The 18,148-nt window shown below is 36.7% G+C and overlaps 1 protein-coding gene across 5 annotated transcripts in view; it reads left to right on the forward strand.

Moving 5' to 3' along the window:
* The window catches only part of SUCLG2 (succinate-CoA ligase GDP-forming beta subunit), a 135,305-nt gene that overhangs the window by 18,136 nt on the left and 99,021 nt on the right, over nt 1–18,148 (forward strand). For all 5 annotated transcript variants that reach the window (XM_026074964.1, XM_026074967.1, XM_026074965.1 and 2 more), the window contains exon 2: nt 7,697–7,838. In XM_026074964.1, coding sequence (XP_025930749.1) covers nt 7,697–7,838 — 142 coding nt within the window. The remainder of the gene's footprint in view (nt 1–7,696; nt 7,839–18,148) is intronic.

The raw sequence follows: 18,148 nt of genomic DNA on the forward strand, positions 1-18,148 counted from the left end.
ATTGTGTCTAAGCTAAAGTGAGCAATTTGGGATATTGATGGAAGATAGTTTCATCTGTGGCTTTTAAATAGGATAGTCTGGATGCCAACTCTTGTTTTAAAGATTTGAATTATTGATTCATGGTTGCTAACAGGATATTATTTGGGAAGGGCATTTTCTGTCCTTTTTTTCATAGTATTTTCTAAGACATACAGTGTTGGTCATCTCTAGGTAGAGGGGGACACGTGGTGTGACGTAGCATAGCAGACCTTGTAGCTCATTGCTCTTACCTTGAGTCTTCTAATCTTTTTTTGTACTTAAAATATTTGCTTTTGTACAGAGCAAAATGTAGTAATCTCCTTAAGTTTGCATTTTATGGCTTACATTTGTGATAAACTTTTTCTGCTCAGTATAGTGCCTTTTTTCTAAATTTCTGTTTCCTATCAGAGTAACTCTACTGATTATTAATTCTTTATGTCAGCACTGTCAGCAGACTAAAATAAGTCTTTTAGTGTGTTTCCAGTGGCTTGTTTGGTTTATGTCAAGTATATGACCTAATAAAATGTACCTATTGTGAGCTGGTTTATATGAAAGTTAGGCCATTTAGTTGTATTTCTAATGCTCTCTTTTGATATGAACTTCTACTACAGCTTTGTCAATGACAGCACTGGATGTTAATACATATAATAGATGTTTACTACTCCCATGGATGAGTGGTGTGCTCTGCCACTGCGGTGGTCTTGCCGTGTCTGTTCTCTTCACGTGCACTTGGAATTGTATTGCAGGTTGGATCACACAAATCGAATAAGCTGGAGCGCTGTAGAATGGGTTGGATAAGTAAATGGATTTTTAGTTAGATGCTTTTATTTTAGATAACAAATGCTATGCCTACGTGCTGTTTATTTTTGTTATAGGATGCATCTAAAAGATTTTCCCATGGACACCACGGTTTTTCTCCCCAAATGATTTGTTTCCAGTGTAACCCATTACAAGATGTTCCGTATTTATAAAAATTGATACTGTTTGACATATAATTTGCATTGGCTGACAAATAATTTACACCGGTAGAACTGTTTTATACTGGCACTGGTAGAAGCGTTTTATACTAGCACAGGCCTTTGGTTCTACTTATTTGAGGTTTAGGGTTTTTGATGCTGTTGTCAGGTTCTAAGGAAATGGTATCAGTTTTAATAGAGTCCTATTAAGTGTATTCATCTCTTTGGTAAGCCCTTATGTTAGAAGTTTAATCTTAAAAAAAATCTTATTAGGAAGAGTTTAATTCTTTTTTAAAACTTTTTTATATAAGCTATGCTATAAAATAATAAATGTGCACGTGGTATTATTTTCTCACAGCTTTATGAATTCATTTTTTTTAAAGGTTATTTGTTTCTGCATGTTATTTAAACTAAAAAAAAAATCAAAATATCTGAATCTCAGATAAAAGCTGCTCTCTGTATATAATGTGTATACATAAATACACAACATAATGAAATAGCTCATTTAAAAGCTRTTATTTTTTTCCTTGTAGTAATATCAGTTCTGTTGGAAGTCTTCAATACAAACATAATGATACTTATTTTGCCCTTTTAATAAGAACTTGCTTTTCAAAGACTAAATTTTCTAGCTCGAGTTTTTCTTTATTCCACTGTATGAAAACATATTGACTAGATTTTATCACTGGAGTGATTTTAATTTTTTTCTTGGTTAAAAAAAATTGTAGCTAACATGCTAAGAAGAGGTAAGATGACAATTTTAAAAAACCTTAGAAAAATGTATTTTAAACCTAGCACCCTTCTTTGGACTGTTCAGAGATTTTCAGAAATTAATGTTCAAGTTTAAGGTATGGTAATGCGAATGTGCAAGTTTAGTAGGATGTGTTTTAAAGCTTTTTTGGTTAGAAAAAAGTCTTAAGATTAACAGGAAACTGCCACCAGTGGAAATACTAAGGCTCTAGATTTTCTAGTTCTGGCTTGTCTTCATAAGACAAAGTTTAAGAGGTCACATAGGAGCTCAGGTTTCAGTAAAGTCTTTGGTAGGCTGGAGTGACAGAATGTCTGCGATAAGGATTTTAGTCCTTGCAATAAAAAATAGATAAAACACAGATATAGCTTAACCTGGTTTGCCTTTCAGCCAAACTGCATGGAAAAGTCGGAGAGATGTATGGTGCTTTCCAGTATGGTTTTCTGACTAGTATGTGTGCAGAGGAAGTAGGAGCATTCGAGAGGGGAATAAGCTGGGAATAGAAGGAGGTTAGAGTCAATAATAAGCAGAAATTCTTAAAAAGTAGCTGCTGCTTTAGTTTCTCTTTTACCTGCCTTTTTTCCCCCCTTATAGACTGAGGTTATTTTTCCTGATGGTAGTTTACATCCTGCTTCCTCAGCCTGCCTTCCTCGAAGGAGAGGCGTGCGGTGGTGACTGCGGCAGCCCTGCTTGATGCTGCCGAGAGCAATTACATGGGCGACGAGAGCGGAGCTGGAGAATGGGAAAGTAAATAACGCGGCCGGAAGGTGCGTGGCACTGGGGTTGTAGTCCGGGCCGTGCCAAAGTGCCCCGCTAATAAGCCTCAAGGGGAAGGGATGGATTATGTCTGTCCGTAGAAGACTAGATCTGGGAAATAACTTTCTTTTACAGCTTGGTAAACCCTTTTCTAGGCTGTCTTAAGGCTGYGAGTGTGTGCAGTAGCGCTGTTGCTGTCAGTCGGGGACGTGTAGGTGTCTGTAGGCTGCACGGAGATTCACCGTGCCCAGGAAGCTGCTGCTGTTTCAAGGCCATCTCGGTTTCTTCAGGCTGCTTGGTATAAATGTATCTGAGAGGGTTGAGAACTTCATCCAACAAGGATTTTTTCCATATTCTTCTACTTAATTGATTCTTTTTATTGCTGTCTCTCTTACGTCTTTGTTTCTGTCAGGCTGGCGACTTTTCAGTCTTTCAGCCATATATAGTTATTATAACTGAAATGTCTTTGAATTGGGAATGAGCTCTGGGAATCATCTGTTTGCTCACATTTCTAACATCTTGTGGTCACTTCCTTATTTTTTGTTCTGTAAACCTAAAATGTATACGCTTGCAACATTTTTTTCCATTTTCAGGATGATCTTAAAAGAACAGTCTTCTTTATAGATTCAAGGCTTTTGCTTTATTTCATCTCTTTTGTTACTGCTATATTTTGCCGGCTCTTCTAGACATATGGTGTGTATGCTTCAAGTACTTTAAAGCAAGTTTTTCATGTTCTTTGCTCTTCAGAGCTTTTAATACAAACTTTGTTCATTTCCGCAATATATTGTATTCTGTCTGCTGTGCTAGACTGTACTAATTCATTCTGTCGAGTAGTTTATTCACACCCAGGAGTTTGTACTTTGTGAAAAGTCGTGATTGAAAGTTTTAAGCTGGCGTTCAGTAAGATGAACTCTCTTAGAATCATATAATACAGAAAAGAGGAAAAATGTACATGCTCACCAATTTTACATTTGTAGGCTTCTCTTTTCTGTACCAGCAGTTTTTGGCCAGATCTCTGCTTTGTCACCCTTAGGGCTGCTTTGCCAGTTCTTTCAAATGAATTATTCTCTCTTTTTTTTATCTATGTTCCTCAGTCCTGTCTCATTCATAATTTGTAGAGGAAATGTTCTCATAGTTTCTTATTACTGCTTTTCTAATATTTAAAAGAACAGAGCTCTGTGTCTGTATGCATGTATGTATGTACACTGTATGTATATGTAATGTAATTTTAACATCTCAGTAATGATTTGGAATATCCGTGAGGAACGTTTGGAGTTGTATCCGTTTTACAACTGGAAGACGCGTGCCAAAAGCTTTCGTAATGTGCAAGCGTGTGGCTGGGAATAGAGCTTATTGCAGCTTTCTGTTGGAGCCGTTAGGCTTGCTTCACTCCTTACGGGAGCGGGACCGGAGCCGCCGCCGGTGGGCAGCCCACCGGGTCGGCGTCGCTGGAGAAGGGACCCCTTTCTCCAAGGAACAAGCAGAGCTGCTGCTCCTCTGCGTGCCGTCGTCTCCGCTCCGCTTCTGTTGCGTCGTGTCGCGGGAGCTAACGCTGGTGGCCGTCCTCAGCTGGCACCTCTTCGCAGCTCATGTTCTATAAGAGTCTTCCAAAGATTTTATCACTTAAACATTGTTGCTTTGAACTAAYGATGCAGATGTCAGTCCACAAGACTTTGTGCTGCATTGCAGATCCCGTAACTACTTAATCCCTACCCAAACGAAAATTTGAAAACAAGTCACGTTGAAAGAGATTTTTTTTGTCAAGTAACAGCAACAGAAGTCTGGCCCAGAATGAGATTGCCTGAATATTTTCCTTTTAGTTTATTTGGTTTAGATCAGCCGATTAACAAATACATGCAAAATTGAGATTTATTGTTCTAAATGATCAGTAAAAGTTAGGTTTTGGAGACTAGTTCTTAAATTTTGGTCACTGTGTTCACTATTTATTAGCTGAATTAGTGAGTTGTAGATATTTCTATATAAAGCATTTGGTTTTAAGTAACATGCATAAGAAAAATACTTAGGAAGACGTTTAACTCAGCTTTTTATTTAATACAGCAACTTTAAAATTTTTTATTTTTTACTTCTATCCAAAGGCAGCTCAGCATGCGTCTCAAAAGGTCGTATGGCTTCCAGTAAATACAAAAGATTGCATAATATAAAAATTAAGAATCCAAATCTATAAAATTTATGAATATTTAACAGATGAGCAAAGAATGCTACCAAACTTATCCTTATCCAAGACTTATCCTTTGTTTCAAATCAGCTTTTTATTAACTCCCAACTAAGGAGAATTAACCTTTCTTTTGGAAAATCAAAACACGGAATTTGAGTACAATCGATCATTTAAATCAAGATTTCTTGCTTTCTGAACAAAATCATCAATTCTAATTTAAATCATTTTGGTCGAAGTCAATCAACTTTGACTAAAGGTCCGAGCTTACTTTTCTGTACCTCAGAGTCAGATTTGTGAATTCCCTGTTGATCGAGAGAAGCGGAAGGAGGAAAGTCTTTGCAGATGTTCTTGTATTGTAGCTCCAGGCCTTAAGGGGCAGGAGCATTTCTTGGATACAGCTTTTACCTAGAGCACAGTGGCTCCAAGGCAGCTAGTCTCATCAGGGTGTGCGTTATTTTTTCTTCCTTCCTCCCCCTCTTCCTCCTCCACAGTGGTTGGCTTCCGATCGCTTTAGGGATGTTCTTTCGTTTGCTGTTCCTTGCGGCTGAAAGATGGAAATGGATTTTAATCTTATGGCTGTGATAAAATAGCACGTTAGTAAACTAGGCTGCCTACTCGGATTCAGACATGTGAAGTGACAGTATGCGCTCACAAGTGATGCTTCTCTGCAGTATGCATGTGCGTGTGAATTAAATAAAATGCATGAATTCAGTGTTATGAAATATACAACTGATATTTTTATATGCGTGTATCAGTAATGATGGATTCAAAAGTCCTTATAATAATGTTATGATTATGAGAGAGCCTTTTGAGAAGTGGTGAAAAAGAGAATGCTTATGAATGTCATGGATAAAACTGGTATTTTCTCCAGTCATGCTAAAAGCTGGTTTGTAGCTTGACAGAAACTGTGGCCCTGTTGAGTCAGATTTTGGCTAAGTTCTCTGTCCCTGTTTCTCATCTGAGGTTTGAATCGACCTTCAGGGTCCTGGTGTTAATCCCTCATGGAAATGATCATGAAGTAACAGTTGTTAGAGTCTAACAGAGCTCTTATAAGAAGAAAACAAAATTCAGAAATTGCAAGGATTACTTTAAATTGTGACCCTAAATTTGAAGGCATTGTACAAACTGAATAATGTATTGTCTCTGAATAACTTTGAGAAATAGAAAGCATACTGAGGAGCCTGTACGATAGAAATATTACCTAAAATTAGAGATGGTATATTGTCAGCATGCTCTATGGGTATTCTGGTTTTTTAGCATACTTTACCAGGTTACATTTAAAAGGATTTAAAATGTGCCATTCTGAGCTTGTAACTGTTTAAGTTCTGTGGGAGTTGCTTCATGCAGAAAACATGTGGTTATATACTGTAAAAGATGGGTTTGCATTTCTGTAATGCATCAATCTTCTCTGTTCTGTTTCAAAGCAAGCAGCAACAGATGGAGGTTTGCTTTTGATAAAATGCAACATTTAAAATAAAGGGTTTGTATTATTGAAAGCCATTAGAATGGAGGTTTTTTGTTTGCAGTATAAAGCTACATTAGGATAATATTTTTTATCATGCTGTTAGTAATCAAAGTATTAATATAGTAAATAACCCTCTTTGTCTAATGTGTCTAGTTGTACGGCACTAGCTTGCATACTGTACTTCTTACTTCGTGAGAAATCAATGATTTATTGCGGGCTTTCTGCCAGTAGGACAACAGTTCATCTCTACATATAAGAATAACATCTTTTGCTGGCCTCAATTATAACCATACCATTGCCAGGAATCAGCGATACCTTTCAGAATAGCTTTTCAGTTTCTCTATTTCTCTGGGTGGCTATAATAGTCTCTTTGAATTGTTAGTGTGAATACTGCCCAGTCTAAAGAGATTACTAAAATATGATCTAACTTATATCTGTTAGGTCTGTGCAAGCATGAACGGTTTGTCAAAGAATTCATACTGTTATCAATGGTACTTTCAGAGGTGTGTTTGACACCTTCAGAAAAATCAGTTTCTACTTGCTATCAAAAAATATTTGAAACAAGATATTTATTTAAAATGCCCAGAAATGTCTTTGCAGAGCTGGACCTAAAATATTTTTATTAATTTAAAACCAGCAAATGCATTATGGAAGCATGCATAGTAATAACAACAGGATGTCAGCTTAACAGCTCCTTAGTTCTTGCTTCTGTTGGTAATAGTTTATCCAGTGTGGAGAATGTGCCCTCTCTCTGAATCATTCAGTAATGAATCCCTGACTTCTACAGTGTCTCTACACAGTGTCTTTACCTCCAAGACAAGTGAATGTTACATTTTTGTATGTAAGGTTTGCATATCTTTGTATCCATGACATACACATAGGCACTTGCAGGTGTCCAAACTTGTATGTTGAGAGCGGGAGATAAATTCTTCTCCAGCTGTGGTTGGACGTGCAGGGCTGAAGCGGTTGTGCTGGATTCTTCAACATATATACCTAGAACTGCAATGGGCTAAGCATAGATAACAGCCCGCTGAAAATAATACAGGTATTAGAATGTAATCTTTCTTAAAAATTGACACCAATTCCATTTTGGTTGTTTTTCTTCTCAGATACACAGCAATAAATGTATAGTATCAATCTAAATAACTTTTTGGGGAAGAACTATGTAAAATTTAGTGTCAGTAAGGAATATTTAGTGTRAAACAATGAATTGGTATTTAAAATAAATGTGTTAATAGTATTTTTAATAGCACAGGACAACATAAAAACATAAATAGACTTTAGAGTTCAAACCAAGTACATTTGCAAATCTGTGCTGATATTTAATACTACACATCTTATCTAGCCAAGATCATCCAGTGAGCATTGTGTAGCTTAATCTTTATAGATTTCAGAATACTTTGGATGCAAAAATGTTGAGAAAAGGCACTTGGGTAAATCAATGGATATTTTACCTTTTCTCTGAAACAGTGTTCTCTGACTGCTAGTTTGAGATAGCCATAAGGATGAAGAGCTCAGCTGACTGTTTTATGAACTGTTCTTAACGACCATTGTGTTATTTTCCCCTCTTTTTTTTGTAGGCTGTTCAATTAACCCCTAGACGATGGCTGAACCTGCAGGAGTACCAAAGTAAAAAACTAATGGCAGACCATGGGGTTACAGTTCAGAGATTCTTTGTGGCTGATTCTGCAAATGATGCCCTCGAGGCTGCTCGGAGACTAAGTAAGTTGACTGATGATGGGAGGAATCCGCTTCACTAGATAGCAGTCTGGAAAATAAATTGCTTTCTAATAAGTTGTACACAATCTTCAAATTGATGCTTATTGTAAAGGTTTGATATATTGTCCAGACCACAAATATTTTGCTTCATTTCATATGTGAAGAACAGTTGATAACAGCAATATTTTTCAGAGCTTTATTTCTAAAATGTTTTTTAAGCAGCATGTAACATGAAGTCTTTAATTAACATTACTTATATCATTTTGGATAATTCAGAAAGGAGAATAACATCACGAATGGTTGCTTTGAAGATTTGTTGTTGTTGTTCTATACTTGATATAATTTAAGGGACTGAAATAGATGAACTTGCATAAAAAGTTGTTATCAAACAAAAGCTAGCTCTTTTAAAAAGCAAAGAAAGAAGGAGGTTGCGGAGTCTCCATCCTTGAAGATATTAAATAAAACAACTGGATGTGGTCCTGGCCATCTGCTGTAGCTGACCGTGCTTTGAGCAGGGGTGGGAATGGACTAGGTGATTTCCAGAGTGAGATCCTCAACTGTTCTATGATTCTATGAAAAAAAATAAAATACATGTGAGAAAAACAATTATGTACACAGTATGTTTGTCCACGTGGGCACAGAGAAAAGGTGAGTCATTTACCTTCACAAAAGGATTTGATAATGGCTGGGAGAGAAGACCATGCTTCTGGAACTCCATTTAGGTTCTCTGACAACTTGTTCCTTTTAGTCTGATATACTTAAGATTAGAATTTCGGGCAGAAATGAATTTATGTAATACCTATTCTCTAAAAAGGAAATGTGGTCAAATAAGCTTATCACCCAATTCTAACCACGGAGGGAAAAAAGTTATCTTTTTTTTTAAAGTTATTGATAGTATTTTGCTTATTTTCCTCTTTTTCGTTTAGTCTTTGTTAAAATTAATATACCATATATAAAATTAATATACCATATATCAAGAAGTCAGAGGACAAGCACCATTGTAATCTAATTGTGTAATAACAGGAAGGGGCTTTTTTGTTTATGTCTCACATAATGCACAAACAATGTAGTTAAATGTGTTTGAATTTTATGCACTGGAAAATAAATTAACAAAACTTACTCATATCAAAGATCTGATCAGACCTTGAGTAGCTGAATAGGATTAGCATAATGGCTTGTTAAATCTCTGTAACTTTACTAAGATGATATGCTTTTCAGTAATCAAAACATTTTTATGTCAACCAGAATATTTGAAAATGTATTTCAAACAAAAAAATTAATTGTTACTGTTATGGTCATTTGTCAGTGTAAACTGAAAAATGCTGGCACAAAGCAAAGCTCATAAAATTAAGAAGTCTGAATAAATGGCTATTTTTGGAGGGTTTCTTCATACCTGGACGTCTGACAAAGTCAAGAAATGCTAACTGAAGCTGTGACAAGTTTTTCACAAATATTACAGCACTTAAACCCTCCTGTTCATGATTGAACTCATAAATGGATTGGTCTATCCAGTAGCCATAACTATTCTAGATCCCTATAACTATTTGGAGAAATAAATTACTCCATAAAAGTCAGTGAATTTTTTGTTGTTGTTTTATGATGCCAGATTTATTTGAAATAACCTCTGTAGCTTGCTTGCTTTGCAAATCACAGAAATATTGGTGTGTAACAAAACTGTGTTGAAATTTTAAAATTCAGAAGTAAAATATAAAAACAAAGAAATCTTTGCTAATCAAACTTTTTCATGAAAGTCATATTTTTTTCCCTAAACTGGACTGACTTGTTAACACTTTGAACCAAAAAAAAATTATCGGTCAGTGGTACCTTTCTTCATTGTATATTACTGCCTTCAAGCATGGTGCATTACTGGGCTTTAAAGAATTGTGCTTTACAGTATGAGGCTGTTTCATGTTGAAATGATTGATATGCTCCATTGATACACTAAATAATTAACAACATCCTTGTAATCATTCTGATGTTGTGCTCTSATTGTACTCCCAGCCTGCACTTTGAAAACTCGGCATCAAGAACACAAGCTTTGGTAATGTGGTCATTGTTGTTCCAAGATTTTGTTAGATTTATCTTCTTTATGATCCTTCACCCTGATAGTATTGCTGTCACTCAGGTTTGTCTGCACAGCACGTATGTCTTCTGAACAGGAGAGGGCCAAACTGCAAAGTAAAAAGCTATGAGCAAAACAAAAAGGTTTAACCTACAGGAGGCACAATATATTCCAAAACAAAATAACTAAAGGCAGTGGCTTTGGGATGTTCTTGATAAACAAGTGTTCCTCACCAAAAGGTGGTGAAAGGCCAGGCCGATGACCCCTGCCAAGTCCTGTTCAAAAGTCGGGTATTTTAGATATTTTATGCCACATTGCAGCTGTTCTTAACTTTCACTTCTGCAAACAAAAAAGGATACTTAACAATGTACTTTTAAGATAAAAATAGAGATAGTTATCACAATTTGAAATTGAGACAGGTTCAGCATTTTTGTTGTGACATGTAGATGTATCTATATTTCTGCAGATGTATCATCATGAATACTGGAGAAGCAGTATTTACTTAGGCAATTTTACAGGATCATCATTGGCATGGATCTGCGTATATGATAAAGGGGGACAGATAAAGGGACAGAATCTGCCTGGATATTGAGATCTGTATAAAGAGTTCACACAGTTCACACAATTTTGCACAGTTTCACCAAATACGACATGCTTGAAAGAGTCCTGTGTCGTACTGCAGTGTCTGTAATCACCAATATTGCTAATGCTGCATTTCCTGTTGATGTAATGGAAAGAGGTGGCATTAGACCATTCTTCCTGCTGGGTCTTCAGTTGTCAGGAAGGTGTTAATGCATGTCCTTTTGAAAAGGTTCACCTCTATCCAATATTTGTTATAGTTTGCTAAATTCCACTATTGCTCTATATGTTTTTATTAGTAGGTAAACTGAATACACTGGATATTAATTTTCTCAGAAAGATTTTTTTAAAACCTATCAACAGTACAATACAAAAGGCAGTCTAGAAGGAACTGTAAACCAAGTTAAAGGATTGTTTGTTTGTCTTTTTCAAAGGTAAGAGTGGCAGATGTTAAGAAAATTAAAATGACGTCACAAGTATTGACTTCAAAAGAGATTGTGCACAGTAAGGAATACAGAATTAGGCCCCAAGGAATTCGTAGCTTTTTATGTGCTAAGCAATTTTCAGGTATAACTCTTGTAGAGAAGGCAATATTTATGGAATACCAAGAAATTCAGTTACAGATGCTTTCATGTTTCATGTTAAAATTGCTAAGTTTTCAAAAGCAAAAGAAAAGGATATTGTGCTGTTTTACAGCAACACTGTGGTATTGCTTGATCTGTCTTCTAAAGAAACACACCACGTAAACAAGCTCTAGCAGTTGTAGTTCCGCTGTTTAACAGAGAGTAAAGTGAAGTATTTGGGAGCTAGGCATTTGTCTGAAATGAGAGACGATCTTGTTGTTCATATATTAATGCACAAGTCTTCTGATCTGATTCTCACTTAATGCAGTGGTACATCTGGTGCTCACTTATCCAGAGAAGACACTTCCTTTTTATTTTTCTTTCTTTTCCACGTACTGTAGTACCAATATAGCAAAAAATCTCTATGTATGCATACATATACCTCCACTATTAAATGTGCACATTTTCATTGGTCGTACTGGGCACATGCACTGTGCATCATTTCAGGGTCCATCGTTTTCTCTTGCCTTCCCTATCCGATGCCCTTAAGTCTGCTTCCCTCATGTATTATTCTTTGTTTTGTCTGATGGAGAAGTTAAGGGAACCAGCATTTTAAACCCTACTGAGCAGGTGAACAAAGCTAAGAGGAATTATAGTTATGCTGGAGGGTATTACTGTGTACTGTCAGTTGGCTCTTTGAATGAGTAGAGAACTAGGGGTGGTTGAAATGCTCAGTATCCTAAATGGATGCCAGGAGCTTCACATGTGCTTCTTTTTCTGCTTTTTAGCGAAAGCAATAGAGTGCTGCCCGTTGCCACTTAGTGTTTCATTACATTTAGGAATCAGTCAGATGCAGTGTTCACACTCCGTCACAGAGAAATGCAATTGAATTGCTTGCAAGGCCTTTATTCGCTCTTCTTTAAAAAATGTATAAGAAGATACAGTCTCTGCATATCCTATGTCTATTGCCTTATGCATGACGGAACTCATAAAATTCCTCTCTGGACTAAAGGCATGCTTTTTATATCACTCTGAAGAAGCTAACATGTATTTTATAAAGAACGGAAGAGGTTTATTGTAGCCTCTTTCTATGAGGACATTTACTGTCACCTATTACTCATCTTTTTTTAGAATCATTCTCAATCAGGTGATCACTAGTCTCCTTCCTACCTCTCAGCATGCTGTGGTTTTTTCCTTGACTATGTTTACTATTGGATGGAAGACTGCATTTATAGATGTTGTTTTAGATCTCTTATCTCAAAATTCATCTCTGTGATGTAAATTAGAAAAATCCTTTGAAAGCAGTGTGTGTTTAGAAGATACCAAAAATTGGTCTTTAGCTTGGTAGTGCCCCTTTTTTGTATAGATTATGAAGAAATGCTGGTGGTGAAGTGCTGTCTGCATTTAATCTAAACTTTCATGTTAGGAAAAATGGAAAAGATCCTTAAATTTGACATTTCTGAGATTAGAAAAGTGAAATTAGGTTCTCTCTTGTTATATCAGGAGGTGCTTTCCTGTGAGTATACTATAAAGACCAGCCCTTTGTTGTTATCTCTAAATAACTTATTCTATTTACTATCAAATCTTTGACCTTATTAGCTGTTTAGCTGATCTTTCTTACTGTCATCATGTGCTTTGCTTACATGATTTAATTTCCTTTCTTCTTTCTTCTCTGTCAGGATAGGTAGAAGGCAAATTGCCTCCTTCCACATGTCTGTAATTTCCACCTTACCTTCCTCTGTAGGGTTCACTGCATGGTAATAATTTTTCACCTATGTATAATGAGTAATTTCTCTAAGAAAAATAAATGACGTACTCTGTAGAATAGGTAGTTATTTTTAAAAGCTCCTTGGATTATGCTTCTCTGCGTATGTTGAAAAATTGCATGTCTCTAAAATAATGTTCCGTGGAGCTGTGTGCGATAAACTCGCTCTCTGTTAAGGAACTGCTCTCCCAAGCTCCCTTTCATTCTCTGAGAGCTTTTTTTAAAGTTCTTCATACTTAAAATATGGCTTGCTCAAACTGTCCTTTTAGGCAAAATAACTCTTTAAGTTATTGACTAATATAATTCTATTCTCAAATGGGTAAATATTCAGAAAGCAACCTTTTAAATTAGAAAAGTTGTGGTAGGTGAGTATTAGTTGAATTGTGTTCAAAATTATTGATCATGAATATTTCTGTATTGCATTTAGCAAATTTCCTGTTAATACAAGTATAATGATGAAGTTTCATCCGTTTTGCACCCATATGGCTACGCAACCAATAACTCAATTTGCCATTTAATCTGGGCTTCCCATTCACTGCAGTTACAGAGTGGCCCTTTAACCAAGTCACTGTGGAGACTTCAGTCCTCCTTGAAGAGGAACAGAGTCAAATCTTCTAACTATCAGAAACTGAAAGTTTTGGAAAGCAAGTGGATTTGATGCTTAATCACCTTCCTCATTAGCCAGCCCTCAGGGGTAATAGTTTGTGTTAGTGTCCTGTCGCAGGTTCCTGGGATTGAACTACCAAGTGCAACCTGTTCCTCCTTCCAGAGGGCTTCATGTAGACCGCAGTCCTGAGGCAGCTCCGTAGCTGCTTTTTCTACTAGTGTGCTTTTGCTGTCTGATGCTTCTGGGAGCTGATGTTGGCCTTAGTAAGCAAATGCTCCAGGAAAGGGAATATTCGAATGGGTAACACTGCTTCTCTTTCCTTGCTCAGTGACCAGCTTGTCTCCTTCCCCGTCGCTCTTTACGAAACGCGTCGTGCTGTGCCCGGGCTCCAGTGCCCCGAGTGAACCTCGCTCTGCCTGGGGCGGCTGCAGCTGTGTTAGGGGCTCCGAACCCTGGAGTTCTTTTCCTAGTGAAGTGTCTTGATGTTACCCAGGCTGCATGCTTAAAAAAATAATAATAACTTTAAAAAAAGGCAGGGAAGTTTCCTTTGAAGACTAAACCTCTTTCTGAATATAGAACATTTCAGCTGTAATGATTCAGTGCTCTTAGCTGCACTTTTCATGTAGATCATTTATGCTCAAAATGCTGTGAAATTCTAAAAAAATCCCAGAATTTTCCGTTTGGCCTTAGGCTGTCTCTGTGCCTGATGACAGGAAAACTTTCATTATTGCTCATTAACCTGTAGCGAAGTGTATGTTCACACAGAACGMGTGGCCTTTCTTTAATTTTAAATCCTCATCTTATTGCAGCGGAGTAATTGCTCCTGTCTTCCTGTGAAATACAGTTGGTTTTGATTTTCTTCTGAATGTTGCTATTGTTTCTGGACCCGGTGGAGATTTGTGTTTCTTTTGTTTAATGTGTTACTGTCCACAAATGCCCCCAAATATCTGCCAGCTTGTCTCTCTCTAATCCCTGTATGTTTTTAAGTTGTGTGCATTCCTATATTCCCCTTTAAGAGCCCCTCCAACAGGTGTGTGTTTGCACCAGGAGCTTGGATTTTGYCTTGTCTAAGCTGTGAAATCCAAGCATTTTCAYGTGACTTCTCACCAGTACCAAATATCTGTTACTACTCTCTTGCTCTCGGTCTTCATAGGCACCTCTTAAATGCAGTTTCAGTATTTCGTCATCCATTTCAAAGCTCCACGAAACTTGCCACTGTCTGAAGCTTTAATCTCATTGCACTTTGTCCCTTTTCCAATTTTCTATTCTTTGTCCGAGTCCTTTCCTCACTGTATCCGTTTTCTGTCTCTTGTCTCTTCCTAATGACATCTTCCACCTCGTGCCTTGTGATTGAGAAAAGCCTCTTCCTTTTTTTTGTGCTAAACAGTCGGTTATTTCTTATCCTGCTTGCGACTAATTACTGCAGGAATTTTATACTGCTAAAAACCGCTATATATATGCACGCACACAAACTCTTACACTCCCCCCCCCCGCCCCAAGTGCTTTGCTTAGGCCATCAGATACTTGATCTAGAAACATTAATTTCTGATTGCTGTGTCTGCATCAGAAAATGAATAATGATTGTTAACCATTCTAATAACCTTTTCTCTGCTGTGTCCACTTTGCAACAGTTTATTTTTTAGAAATTTTTTCCAAGCAAATTTTTTTGTGCTGACAGTGTTAAAAATCTCACTCTTGTCTGAAAACGGTGAAAAAAATAGACTAGAGAAAGAGTTATGAAGGTAACACCCTGTATATTATTGTTATTTACTTTAAAGTAATTTTTTTGAGGGAGTTTTAATAATCAATATGTCACTGATCCAGTTTATTTACACCGTCTACTGGATGAAAAAAATCAGTCATGGAGACTCAGAGGAGTTAGGAAAGGTGTTTAAAGGTTGTATTCACTGAAGCCTGATTTACTAAGGATTTTGTTAGAAAGTCGTGGGGAATTTACTGTGATATAGCTATAGTGCAAAGCTGGAGTATAGTAATTATTCTATACTAACTCTTCTTGTGAATATTCTTCATTTGCTCTAAGATTGCTTTTAGATGCTTTAGCTTAATCTGTTTTGGAAGCTAAACCACACAAAAGCATGCTTTACGCGGGGTTCAAGTTTCCGTTTGAGGATTTAATGCACAGTGGCTCCTTTGCACTGCTCTGTAGCAGGACCTTGCTCCTTGGACATGAGCCCTAAAATACTTATTTCTCCTCTTCCTTTGCCTTTTTTTTGGTTTTTGGGGGGTTTTTTTGTTAATCTTGTAATTCTTGCTTGTTCCCCCTTCCTCCTTCTCTCTACCTTCCTCTGTGTTTTATACTAAAACTATTTCACAGAAGCAGATATTGCTGAGAAGTGGCGAAAATTTAAGCAAAGCAATATTTAAGCAATGTGGTATCCTTGGTAAACACAGCATGGGATCTCTCACATAGCTTTACTACACGCCTGATTCATCCTCTTCAAGTAAGTAATGTTTTTCCACATAAGCCCTTGGCATGTGTGAAAAACGGGCAGCTGATCTAACTGCGCATGCATATGTGCATAACGGCCACATGTGTCGTGTCCCACATGCCAGAAAATCTGAAAAAAAGCCCTTGCAGCTTGCATAACTATGATTTTGAGGCTTATTTTTTTTTAGAAACAAAGTTAATTGAAGCTTTTTTTGAGGCTTATTGCTAGGTACTGCTCTCTTTAAAATTAAAGCTTTTAGTTTTAAAATTAGGTTATGATTTTTTGCATTTTTAATATTTTACATATGAAAATTCTTCAGAGGAACCTATGTCTCTTGAGGACTTACAGAAATAATTTTAAATGCATAATTAAGAAAAACAAATCTGTTTTGTTTTTCTCATTTGTTCCTTTTGTTAGAAAATTACGTGCTGCGTGTGAGTCAGTAAATGTAAGCTTCAGACTGCTTACAATAGTTGGGTGTTTTATAACCATTCTTTGTCGCCAAATGTCTTCATATTCAATAGATTTATAGTAATATGAGTAATGGCTGGGGGGGCTAACAAATCAAAATCTCATTTCAGATGTTTGACACTAATGTTTTGCTGAGTTATTGTTCTGTGTTGGATTTCTGATCAGATTACCAAAATAGCTACTTAGAAGTAACAACACAAAAGAAAAAATGCTCTAGAAATGAGGTACTGAATTTTATATCTAATATGTGCTATAGAGAGAGGTCATTTACAAATTTTAGTTGTGTTAAATATATTAGTGGAATTTTGTTTATAAAAGAAGGATGTGGCAGAAGCCATAGCTCTTGGTACAGGTATTTAAAAAGGTGTTAAAAATGCAGCATATCACAAGGAGAGTACAAAATGACTGTTTGTATTTATTCCAGACTTGTCATGCCATATTTTACAGTACTTCAAGATAGTTTTGCAGCTGCAGAACAATAACCAGATGCGTAATTGAGAAGCAGCTGCATGAAACTTTCATTTTTTTATGCATAAAATCAGAACCATTAGACACGCTTTATGTATTAGGTAGGGAAAACTAAACAACATTGTTTTCTCTGCAGTCCTAGCAGCTGCGTAAAGGAGAGAAATACACCTTCTACACTGTCTAGATGCCCATCTGCTTTAAAATATTTGGAGGCCGCTCATTGAAATAAAAAAACATTTTTTTTTCCTTTGTTTGTTACTCTGTCTTGCTTTGGAAAGTACGTGGCAAAGCATTTGTTTTGTTTTTAATTTGTAAAGTCCAGAGTAAAAAATCCATCTGTGACACTAAATAATAATTTTTCAAATCGTCTGTCTTTGTAGTGACCCCTTTTATCAGAATATCCCCTTTTGGGAATTTCCATTCTTGATGGAAGATAAGTGAGTTGAGCTGGTTTTGTTTTCAAAATTTTGCCACCACTGACTACGTTGGTTTCAAGGTAGAACTGAATCAAAATTTTTCACCTGCTGTAAACTGCAGCACTACAGAAGGAAATGCTAGCTAGTTTTGGCAATCGTTTAGTCGTCACTTGTGTTTTAACAAACTATAGATAAGATGTAAAATAATGGTTATTGTCCAGAAGTCATATGCAACTTTTGTTTTCTGAAGTGTCCTTTCTCTTTCTTTATTTCCTGTGAACCCCCCACTTTTTTTTTAAATATGGAATTCCATGCCAAGCTCACACAAATATTTTTAGTAGCACGTGTCGTAGTTGAAGGCTGTATTGATCAAACTGATCAATACCAGTAAAGTTAGTCTTCCTTTAACACCAACAAAACTATCCTCTCTAGACCCCTAGTCAGAGCCGCCAGTTGCTCTAGTTCTTGCTTGTGGCCTGATTTTCTGACGTAACTTTCCATGGAGTTGCCTTTGTGTAAAATAGACAATTAGGGAGATTTCAGACAATCCCAGCCCATTCACAATTGCTTAAAATGGAGTGGACTTCAGAGATGAATGAACCTTACATCAGGTCCTGCAACTCAGCACTTACCAAGTACAACCATATTCTGATGCAAGTTATGTAACGTGGCTCTAGAATAACAGAGATCAATGGCTGGAGGGAAATGCTGTCTCACTAGAATCCATTGCAAAACTTGTCCAGTTTCAGTGATGTCTGGATTTCACTAGAAATCCTCAGGATCATTGGAGCAGTAGTATTGATATATGAAGAACATAAGAGTTAAAACCCCTAGATAGACTCTTTTAAACCAAAGGGGGAAATATGTGTGAGAGATCCAGGCAATGTGAAATTATTGCTTGCTTTTTGCTCTTTCCAGACCAGTGATGATCC

The sequence above is a fragment of the Apteryx rowi genome, unplaced genomic scaffold (assembly GCF_003343035.1).
Source record: "Apteryx rowi isolate R43461 unplaced genomic scaffold, aptRow1 scaffold_4, whole genome shotgun sequence".
Taxonomy (NCBI): domain Eukaryota; kingdom Metazoa; phylum Chordata; class Aves; order Apterygiformes; family Apterygidae; genus Apteryx; species Apteryx rowi.